General features: G+C 38.9%; 2 protein-coding genes across 2 annotated transcripts; both read left to right on the top strand.

Moving 5' to 3' along the window:
- The first annotated feature begins 1,392 nt into the window (after window positions 1-1,392).
- LOC108986450 lies at window positions 1,393-6,922 on the top strand. The gene is made up of 2 exons (XM_035695279.1): window positions 1,393-1,877; window positions 6,192-6,922. Exons 1-2 carry the CDS (start codon window positions 1,461-1,463, stop codon window positions 6,753-6,755), a joined length of 981 nt encoding a protein of 326 aa, XP_035551172.1. The 5' UTR covers window positions 1,393-1,460; the 3' UTR covers window positions 6,756-6,922.
- A 1,747-nt stretch (window positions 6,923-8,669) lies between these two features.
- LOC108991547 (BAG family molecular chaperone regulator 8, chloroplastic-like) lies at window positions 8,670-10,620 on the top strand. Its single transcript, XM_018965846.2, has 2 exons — window positions 8,670-9,425; window positions 9,546-10,620. The coding sequence occupies exons 1-2, from the start codon at window positions 8,808-8,810 to the stop codon at window positions 10,311-10,313; spliced, it is 1,386 nt and encodes a 461-aa protein (XP_018821391.1). The 5' UTR covers window positions 8,670-8,807; the 3' UTR covers window positions 10,314-10,620.
- Window positions 10,621-11,179: the final 559 nt, after the last annotated feature.

Here is an 11,179-nt window from a genome sequence, read left to right on the forward strand (position 1 = left end):
ATAATACACACAACTAAAAACTACTCTAAAGTGAAAAAACCAGCCCTCGTGACATAATTACTAAAGATGAGGCTAATTGCAATCTTGTAAATACTGAATATAGAGAAAATTCAATGGAGCAGGAGATGAGTGGAGTAATGTCCCTCATGACAAGCTATGAGTTCTTGGAGGCAAAGGAGCACAAGTACTGTGATATTTGCTTTAAGTTTTATGCACGGGGCCAAGCTTTGGGTGGTCACAAGAGGGCTCATTCGATAAAGAATTATCAGATCATAGCTGAAGAAACTGTGGCAATAAAGCTTCAAATTTTAGTTATTTTTTAGGAAGAAACCAAAGATGATGTTGGAATCAAGTCCTGACGAGTAGGAAATGATCACAAGCATGAATTGTTGGTGGGGTCAGATCCCAAACTAATTAGAAAATATCAGATTTCCTGATTTGAGGTGAAGCTTCCCTTTGACGTTGGAAAGCTCATGGTGGGCTCCTCAATTGATTTCATGTGTTGATCTATGATAGTTGGAGTGTAGCTCGCTTCCAAATTAATCATGATAACATATGAACATGAATAGTTTTGGTTGATCTTTTGGTGAAATACCTACCTGTTTTTGGTTCTACAAGTTAAAAAATAAACTATCTATGTACATAAATGTAGGCTCTGCTCGGTGGAAATCTTGAGTTTGAGGTGTCTTCATCAACTTCTGGTAAATTTCAAGTTGCATGCTAGATTGCCCAACGTACATTAATCCGAGCTTCAAGAACGCCCCAAGTCCTTGTCCGTAGCCTGAATGGTAAACATCAAATTGCTTTCATTAGAGATGGAAGAGTTGGGGGGGATGAAGACATGTTCAAGTTTGAAAGATTAGGCTAGAGAGACTCTCAGCATGTGTGCTTTTATAGGCTAGAGAAACTCTCAGAAGAAAGAAAGAAATCATGAGCTAACTTTGTTTACTAGCTCATAGGAGGAATTAAATCATGTTTATTACCTCATATTATTAAGTATTAACTTTGTTTTTAAGATATTGATAATAAGAAAAATGATTTGTACATATCTATTACGTAATAATTTTGTGCAAACTCTTTGAAAAAATATATAATCTTTTTAAAAAATTTGCTATTTTTATAGTATGTTTTTACTCTTTTTTTTTTTTCTTTTTTTTTTAAAGAATTTTTACACATCTGAACTTGTATTTATTATCCCAATAATAGGAAAACCACGAACCAAAAAGATCATAACCGATTTAAGCCCATAACAAAGACATGAAAAAAAAAATTAACAAAAACAAAAAGAATGAAGGAGGAGGAGGTAGCAGTGGACTCTGAAAGCCTAACTAAAGCCCATATCCAATTGGTTGAGGAAAAAAAAGCCCATATCCAATTGTCCTCATTCCCCCCACTCTCACTCATCTACTCAGCAACAAACCCTCACTCCCTCTCTCTCTCTCTCTCGCTGAAAAAACGCCATGGACTATGCCGGGTGGCCTGAGACGCACCGAATCACACCACAACCTCCAAATACTAACCCACCACCTCCAGATCCCTACTCTTCTTCCCGTTACGCATACTACCCTCCAGACCATATCCCAGTTTCCCTCACTGCCGTTACGCATTCCTCTCTTGAACCCCATGACTTGTACGCCGGCCTTGGCGCCGATCCCGGTAGGATCATCCCAATTGGGGTCGACGCCTATGCCTCCCTGACCTCCTACCAGCATACCCATTTGCGCATCCAAGGCCATGCCGGTGCTGGGTCGTACGGTCTCGTCCATCAGACTCTGGGTACGGGGTCTTCCGTTTACTATTCGGACCCGAATTCGCAGAACTGGGCGGCCAAGGAGGCCGTCCGGATGTACGGGGCGTACCGGGTTGGCTATGGAGCTGTAAGTGAATTTTTTTTTTTTTTTTGTTTAATATACAAGTTTTTTCTTTTCTTAATTTCGGGAATATGCTAATCGAATCGCGCATGTTAATATGATTTTTTTTTCTTGTTCTATTTTCTTATCTTTTTAATATCCCTATTCATATTTCAATTGCATTGTGGTTTTGGTGTTGAGTTGGTTGCTAAGAAAGTTTGAAAGGAATCGTTTTAAAAGTTTTGAACGCGGAATTTTGGTTTTGTTCTGATTGCTGTAGAAATTTGGGAAAATGAATGGAAAAGGTTGAGATTTAAAAAACAATGAGTTATTAGAATTTGAATCTTAACAATACTATAATTCTCCCGTTCAATTGAGTCCTTAAGGACTGTCTGGGTTGGATGCACCAAGTTTTTTTATTCTCCACTAGATGCTGATAAGATCATTAAAACACTGCTTATAGGTTTATTAATAAGTTAAATATTTTTCTGTGTGGTAGGGGTAATTGCGCATTGCCTTCCTAACTTTTAGAAACTGTCTTTAAGCCTTGGAGCGAAATAGCAGTGTCATGTAAATTTGTTTTTTTTTAAATTAATAAGAGATTTTATTACCAAGAGTAGGTATGGTCCAAGTACACAGGAAGTATACAAGAGAAGAAACCTACATACACTCCTCTACAAGATGAAGTATCATGATGGTTTGTGGTGGAGAGGGGTGTTCACTGTTCGTTCTTTTTATAAGGTACTCACACAAGTTCTTGAGATACAGTTTCTCTGGAGAAGGCTTTGGCGACACAAGCCTCCTCCCAAAGCTTCTTTCTTTGTGTGGACAACATCCTTAGGCAAGATTCTCACTACGAATAATCTGAGAAAGAAGAGGATAATTATTGCAGACTAGGGTTGCATTTGTAAAAGAGGGGATGAGTCGGTGATTCATTTATTTTTATATTGTGAGGTAGCCAGGATTCTCTGGGATGAGGTGTTTAAAAGAATGGACCTAGCGTGAGTTATGCCGAGAACTGTGTTGGATATATTGGCTTGCTGGACCTCTATTCGAGGTGTGCAATAGATCAAAGCGGTTTTGAAGATTATCCCTATTTGTATTATGTGGTGCTTGTGGCAGGAGCGCAATGAGAGGACGTTTGAAGAAAAAGAGAGATCTATGGCGGAGCTAAAAAATTTATTTTTTAGGACTCTTTGTACTTGAGGCATTGCTGTGGACTTTAATGGCATGGACCTTCATGATTTCTTAGTTTCTAATGCACCTACGTAGATAGGGCATATTGACTTTGTAATTGACAGTTGTTGGATTAATAATACTTGTTTACTTATAAAAAAAAAAAAAAAAAAGTTTATCACTATTCAATACAAGAGCCTTTGCCCAAAAACTAAAGGTATTAAAGAAAAACTCCCTAAGTTCTCCCATCAAGCATTCTTTATCTTCAAAGCACCTCTCATTCCTCTCTAACCATAAGCACCGCATCAAGCACGGAGTAATATCTTCCAAATGGCAGCAATACGTTGACTCCCTGCAAGACCTTTCCAACGTGCAAGAAAATCCACCACATGCTTAGGCATCACCCAAGCAATACCCGTCCTACCGAAAATCCCATTTCACAAAGTCTTAGCCACCTCACAATGAAGAAAAAGATGGTTAACAGATTCACCATCTTTCCTACACATGAAACACTAATCTACTACACAAAGTCCAAGCTTTCTTAAGTTATCCATGGCGAGAGTTTTTCCAAGAGACACCAATTGTGATACCCCATATGATAAGGATAAGGGTAGGTGGTGTATGAGATCCCACATTGCTGGGGAATGAAAAGTTCTTGCTCCAATGGGGCTCCAATTGTATCATTGACTAGTCTTTTTGGAGTATAGACCATGTGGTTTGGGTTTTCCATTGGGGCGTTACAAATGGTATCAGAGTCTATCCCAACTAGAAATGTGGGACTTAAGCTGTGCCACCTATAACAGACTGGCCCAACGAGGACGTCAAGAATTTAAGAGGGTAGATTATGATACCCCATATGATAAGGATAATGGCAGATGATGTATGAAATCTCACATTGCTTGGAAATAAGAAGTTCTTGCTCTTTACAAGGTTCCAATGGGGTTCCAATTGTATCATTAACTAGTCTTTTTGGAGTATAGGCCATGTAATTTGGGCCTTCCATTAGGGTGTTACACCAACGAACAGAAAAATGCCACCTTAACTCTCCAAATGCATTTCCAAGGGTAATCATAGACATTGACATGTTAGCACCTTATAAAAGGAACTAACCAAAAGTCTGGAATTTCCTGCATGAATCCACAACAAACTATCCTCCCTTCCCTGAACAATCTTCAAATCATATAATCTACCAAAAAAATCAGAGACTACATTGACTTCCCAATCATGCAAATTTCTGACAAAATCAACATTCCATTGAAGATTATTATTCAAAAAAGAAAAGGAATCAGCCACTGCAGCATCTTGATCCTTAGCAATCCTGAAAAGGAAAGGGTAAACATTCTTGAGAGCTGAATCCCCACACCAAATATCATGCCAAAAATGAACCCTTGTTCCATCCCCCCACCTTGAATTTAAAATGATTGACGAACTCCTCCCAACCCATCCGAATGGACTTTCACAGAACCACCCCATACACTTCTCTTACTTCATTGGAACGCCAACTCCCCCACATCCTCCCATATTTAATGTCAACAACATTTTTCCATAATGCATCCCTTTCAATACGATATCTCCAAATCCATTTCCTGAGAAGAACTTTGTTAAAAACCCTCAAATTTTACCCACCCATGGTTAGCCCAAGTGGTAAGGGCGAACTTGTGTGCATGAGCCCCATGCCACAGGTTTGATTCCCCCTAAAATCAAACTGCGATTTAAGTGGGAGGCCATGACGGTGGGTTACTGTGCTAGTTTTTCCGGGGGTTTAGGTTCCATGGATGAGTCTCAAGGGCTCTACCGTGGGGTGGTTCCCCTGCCATTAAAAAAAAAAAAGCCTCAAATTTCACACTCCCAAACTTCCACAAGAAACCAGTTGACAAACCTTATTCTTGAGAGCAGTGTCATGTAACATTCCCATGGATAAACTCCCTAGCATGATGCACTACGCACTTCACTCATAAATTTAAATCCATTTGGGCTAGATAAAAGCTGAAATAGCTTTAATATATGCAATCAGCTTTGGAAGCCATCTTTGTCCTTTCCAATTAAGCAAGAAATAATCCCGAGACGATACAGCTGTGAGAAGCGTGATTCCAGACATAGTTTCAATAATTGATAGGGGCCTGTGTCATATTTCCAGAGTAGTTTTCATCAATAACCTTTCCTAAACCAAAGTTTTCTGTTGATGTGAGAAACCTATATGAGCTAAAATCAAAATGCAGACAGAATCTGCAACTTTTTGAGGTTCCCAATACTTTCAGATCATGCTTTGGTTTCCTGTAAATTTATCCTTCCTCCCCTCCCTTGTTTTCGGAGTATGAATATACTACCCTTGTACAAACAACTCAAATATGATTTATGCTACTATAAACTATTATGACTGCCAATTTCATTGTCATCATTCTATCCTTGTGTCTATTTTCATACTTCTTTTATGGTCAAGAGTGAACTTGTTCATTAACAGATTTAAATGTTTTCCTGCATCTTTGTGCTACAATTGTACTCTAATTAAATTTATTTTTGAATTCAGCTTGGTGTTACTTTTCAACCCACTTGCCAAATTTGGTTAGTTGTCATAAAAACTGTTTAAACCTGACATGAAATATGGACTAGTCGCACACAAAAGGCGTTTAACTTTTATTTGTACATTTCCTACGTGGCTTAACAAGCTCCATAGGGTGGTTTTGTTCTCTTATGTTCTCCGAATCTCTTGGCATCTGTAGCCCTCTAACCATAGATCATACCACTGGACGTTCAAACTATATATCAAACTGAGTAACTAGGGATCTGTTGAAGGATACGCAGGGCAGTTAGGTTAGGCGTTGATCCAGGAGTTGCAGGGCAAAGACCATATTGCTGAAGTTAACTGTTCAAGTCCTGTCCCATTGCATGTTTCTTGGGTGCTCATGTTTTAATTGAGAACGGAAGTTGTGACTGAGCTGGCTTCCTGTTGGGAAGTCTAAAGGTCAGTCAGGCAGTTCTGCAAGTTTTCAACTCTATCATGGATTAGTTATGTGGTTTCCATACACATCGATGAAAATGAGTATTTAAAAAACCAATAAGAATGCATAGCGTACCTAGATATTATATATTGGCATCTTTCCTACACTGGTGTGGTATATATATTATTGTTTGTAATTAATCTCCTGGTATCTGGATTCTGTACAGGGTGTGTCGATACCATCAAGTGGGACAGAACAGTTGGCCATTGCAAATCCAAACTTCACTTTCAGGGCTAACAGCACTCCTCATCATGGAAATAGCGCTGGGAAGATGTACCGAAAGAAAATGAAAACAAAGACGAAGACTGTACAATCTGTGTATTGTGAACTTTGCAACATCGATTGTGACACCAAGGATGTACTCGACAAGCATAAATTGGGAAAGAAGCATAAGAAGAACCTGGAGAAACTAAATGAAGTAACTGCCCCAGCTCAAAGTGCTGAAGGATCAAAAAATCTTGTAATTGGGCCGCAAGAGCAGCTCAATATGGATAAAGCTGTTGGTGGGAAAAAGAGTCGGAAGAAGGCTGCTGCACATGAAGAGGATCTGGAGTCGAAGAGACGGAAGGTTCTTGAAGGTGGGGCGGCAGCTGAGGCAGTAAGGACATGTGCAATATGTAATGTGGTATGTAATAGTGAGACAGTTTTCAATTATCATCTTGCGGGACAAAAGCATGCTGCTATGGTGAAGAAACAGGCAGATGGAACAGGAATGGCTACTGCCAGTTGAAAGTAAAATTTTGGGAGTCTTTTTGGTATATTAGTTTTCTGTGCCGTATACTTGATCTTCCTTTCTGGGATTTGATGACCAGCCCATACTTTTCTGAGGTGAGTCGATCAAAACTTATTGGGATAACTGATTCTTAAATTTCCCTGAGAAGAGATCTTGTTTGACTATCCAAAGCATTTGAAATGCCAATGGCAGATTCAGAATCGGCAGCCACCTCTCATACGATAATCCACTCGGGCAAACCCGAATCTGATTCAATTTATTTATCAAATCAGTTGTTATAAAAAGTAATATTTATATACAACTTAACTTTTACAAGTTTTTATATAAACTCGTATGATTTTATATTTGTACTCAAACTTCATCTAGTCAACCATACAAGACTTCCTTTTAAAAAAGGGAAACTGCCTTAATTTTCTATTTTTACAAAACAAAATTCAAAATGTATTTTTTCAAAAATTTCTGTCTCCAAGAAAGTATAAAAAATACATAATTTTTTAGTTTTTTTTTTTTCAAAAGAAATTTGGATACAAAAACACTTTCAATTTATCTCATCTCATCATTACAATTTTATCAAATTTTTATATAAAATATAATAAATAATTCAACTTTTTAAAATTTTAAAATAATAATATTAAAAAAATATTTTATTTAACTCATGACCGATAATTTTTACGTCGACTTTATTGATTCACTTTATTCATTTATGAGAATAACTTCACACAAGTGTCTCCATTGTTCTGCAAATAACGAAAACCAATCATAGTGGGCCACGTGAGATATACATCTTCTCATTAATAAAATGCACTGCAAAGAAAAAAAAAAGGGTCACTGCTCTGTCAAAATCCACCCCCTTCTCCATCCTCTCTCTCTCTCTCTCTCTCTTTATTCTGTCGAAGCCCATTACTCTCTTTGTCTCTTTTACTTCTTCAATTCACTAACTAAAAACTTGTTTGATTTGTATTTCAAGGAAGTAAATGTGGGCTGAGTAGGTAGCGCTTCGCTTTCAAAAGAATTACCTCATTCCCACTCTGTCAAAGCCACCAAGCCACCGAAACACACTCCATCAAAGCTCTCTCTCTCTCTCCTATCGAAAAATTCTCAATTTTTTTTTATTTGACGACAAACATGAATGACGATTGTATTACATATGGATAATCCACTATTAAGAGCTGCAGTTTTGGGAAATGAAAAACTTTGGTCGCAAGATTTTTTATTACATGCAAATGATACTTGTATCATTAACTTTCATATGCAACAGTGAAAAAAATGAAAATTATAAAAGTAGGTTTGGAGGGTGAGATGAGAATTTTACATTTTATTTGAGAGTTTAAAATATTATATTTTAGTATTATTATTGTCTTGAGATTTGAAAAATATGAATTGAAATTTGAAAAAATTAAATTATTTATTATATTTTGTATGAAGATTTGAAAAATGTATAATGATAAGATGAGATGATATGAAAATTTTATATCTCATCCCACACCTCAAACTTGTCCTAAATTTATGTGACAATGTTTCAAATTTATACAAGAAAGATTGTGTGGTTGATTAAAATTTTTGTTTTTGTGTAAATCGTATAGCTGGATTTTATGTAAAGGGGAAAAGATGAATTTGAGAGGATAAAGTACTGCTATGAGGATAAAGTTGCAGGCATTGAGATCTCGACGGGTAAAGTTGCAGGTCTTTAGGCCACGAGAGGGAAGGATAGAGAGGGAAAGGAAGAGAGTGAGGTTAGAGATTTTGGTTTTTCGAGAGAGAATGAGAGAGGAGAGAGGGGGTGGGGGTCAAGATTCAAGATCTCCTACTGTGCGTCTCCCGTTTGTTTTGCATGTACCCCTTAGATGGCGAGTCTTCATTGGTCGTCGATAATTAGCCTTTATAAGAGACACTTGTTAGAAGCCTTTATGTTCATTTATATGCACCCTCCTCTCCCTATGAAGAAAAAAAACCCCCAATAAACAGACGCATAGTAATCGACTCCAAAAAAAGGCACCAAAAACCATCAAACCCCAAAAGTTCAAAACTCTGTATCTAGCTTACCACCAGATGGCCTGCCATCACCACCAAAGCCACCCTAACCCCACCAACACCACCACCTGTTTCCACAACTTTTGCTGCTGTTGCAGCTGCAGCCCACCGCAAGTTTCCCCTCCATTACAAGACCCACTTCTCTATGCCCTTGCTGCTCACATTCTTCACTCTGCCCCTCACAACCATGAGCAACACCATCATCACGATCCCTATTCTCAATCTACGAAACTTAACACCCACAATCTCCATCCTCAAAACCCCTACCAAAATCATCAACGACGATCCCAAAACCAACGCTCCCAAGAAACCCATGGGACCGGCTCAATGCTTTCCTCTTTGCTTCGCCGCATCGAGTCCCTGGAGTCCTCTCTCCTCCAAGTTTCGACTTCTTCCCCATCTCCATGTTCTTTTTCCCCGTACTCTCTCAGAGACTTATCCGCTCGTGTTATACAAACCCATTTCCGTGCGTTCCTTGTTCGCAGATCAAGAACTTTAAGACATCTCAAAGACCTCGCTGTCATCAAGTCCACTTTCAACTCGCTCAAATCCTCGCTTTCCACCGAGACCCACTTCGATTGCGACGCTCTTTCTCACAAAGCAATGGATTTGCTTCTCAAGCTTGACACTATTCAGGTAAATCATACTCGGGTACATTTTGTTTTGTTCAAAATTTCCATGTTCGTCTTATTTAAGGGATAATTAGACAAAGCTCCCTCAAAACCTGATTTTTAAATATATGGGTTTTGTTTGCAGGGTGGAGACCCAATGATTAGGGAAGGGAAGAGGTCGATTAGCAGAGATTTGGTGCGCTTCTTGGAGTTCATGGATGAGGTTTCAGTAAAAAGGCATGGGCTTTCCTTCAAAACGAGTAAGAATGTGAGTTTTGGTCATCCAAATGGTGATAAATCTAGGGTTTTGCGCACCAAGATAAAAAATATGGATGGGCAGAGGGATATGATAGAGAAATTGAGGGCCAGAGTCGAAAAGATTAGTGAGCTTTCTAAGATTTATCAAAACGAAGAAAACGCCGAGCTTGAGGGGTTCCTGCAAGTCAGTTATGATGACGAGGAAAACCCACCCAGATTTGTCATCAGAGGAAATAATGGGCGAATTAGTAATGGGGTTTTGGTGAAAAGGAAGGGGGTTCAATCTAAGGTTAAGAAAAGTGTGAGCTTTGCAGATAATGGGAACGTGTATAGGGTTTATAGCGACATCCACGAGCCAATTTCCAGTGAGGATGGTACTTGCTTGGATGACAGTATTTCCAGTGGTCACCAAGGAGAGGAAGACCTCACAAAGACCGTGTGCAAGGGTTTTCCTCAAGGGACTGAGGATGATGAGAAGGCACACTCGGAAAATGGAGAATCACCCCGGTCCAGTGATGGGGAAAGAAGTCCTAGAAGGATTTCGAGAAGGGAAGGAAGTCATGAAATTGGAGGGCATATTCGGGTTCAAAATGGGAATTATGCATTCTCTGCTCCTTTGCCTTTGAAGATGGAGTCTAAAGCTGTAACTCGATGAAAATGAAAGAGGCTGTGAAAATCGTGACCTAATAAAAGGTAGTTTGGAGTGATCCTGCAAATTTTTGTGACCAAGAGATTTGGTTTGTCATTCTAATTGTTAGTATGGGGTAATAGAAAATCCACTGTGAAAAAGATGTATGGTAATGGTCCAACAGACATATTGGGGTTTTGCTACTTTGTGATTTTTTAGTCTACTAGTCTTTGTTCTCCACTCTGAAATTTGGGTTTTGATGTTCTTCGGTCTAACTTGTAACATGTTCAATGATTGTCTGATTCATTACATTCACTGCGTCATTATTTGGAGTGATTTTATGTTCTCCTTGATTTTGCTACAGTTTTTCCAGCACGAATGGGACTCAACGGTTTTATACTTGTTTTTGGCCTGCCCCCTTATTTACAACATGGGGGAGAGCCTGCCCTGAGTGCCCCCTCCCACATTTCCACGGGAAGAGAGCCGACAACACTGAACCATACAACAGCCCCACTTCATGTCCTTCATCTCAAGTCAGTCTATTCAACACCAACTATTTTTGGGTCAAAAACTACATGGATGGATCTTTGAAACTTGTAGAGATATGGGATTACCCCTCTGCGGTTGCTTGAGATATCTGGTGCTGGTGGAATAAGAAGGCTTTTGGGGCTAAGTTTGTGTGGACAAGGGCCCAAACTAACCGTTTAGTTTAGGGATCCGCTGGATTTTGTTTTTGAAATCGCTCCATGAATAGACAGATGCAATGCAAAGGTTTAACTCGAAATAAAACCTCTCGTAATTGTCTGTTCGTCGTGAACCTGTTATCCCAGAACAAAATAAACTATTCCATTTAGAACCTTTTTAAGGAGGGGGGAAATCTTTGCCTTCTTAGG

This window comes from Juglans regia, chromosome 10, assembly GCF_001411555.2.
Source record: "Juglans regia cultivar Chandler chromosome 10, Walnut 2.0, whole genome shotgun sequence".
In the NCBI taxonomy this organism is placed as follows: Eukaryota; Viridiplantae; Streptophyta; class Magnoliopsida; order Fagales; family Juglandaceae; genus Juglans; species Juglans regia.

Bases quoted from the DNA above. Each gene is read 5' to 3' on its own strand.
- LOC108986450 (XM_035695279.1), top strand. From the start codon at position 1,461: ATGGACTATGCCGGGTGGCCTGAGACGCACCGAATCACACCACAACCT. The intron at 1,878-6,191 runs GTAAGTGAATTT...GATTCTGTACAG, and splicing joins ACCGGGTTGGCTATGGAGCT to GGTGTGTCGATACCATCAAG.
- LOC108991547 (XM_018965846.2), top strand. From the start codon at position 8,808: ATGGCCTGCCATCACCACCAAAGCCACCCTAACCCCACCAACACCACC. The intron at 9,426-9,545 runs GTAAATCATACT...TTTTGTTTGCAG, and splicing joins TCAAGCTTGACACTATTCAG to GGTGGAGACCCAATGATTAG.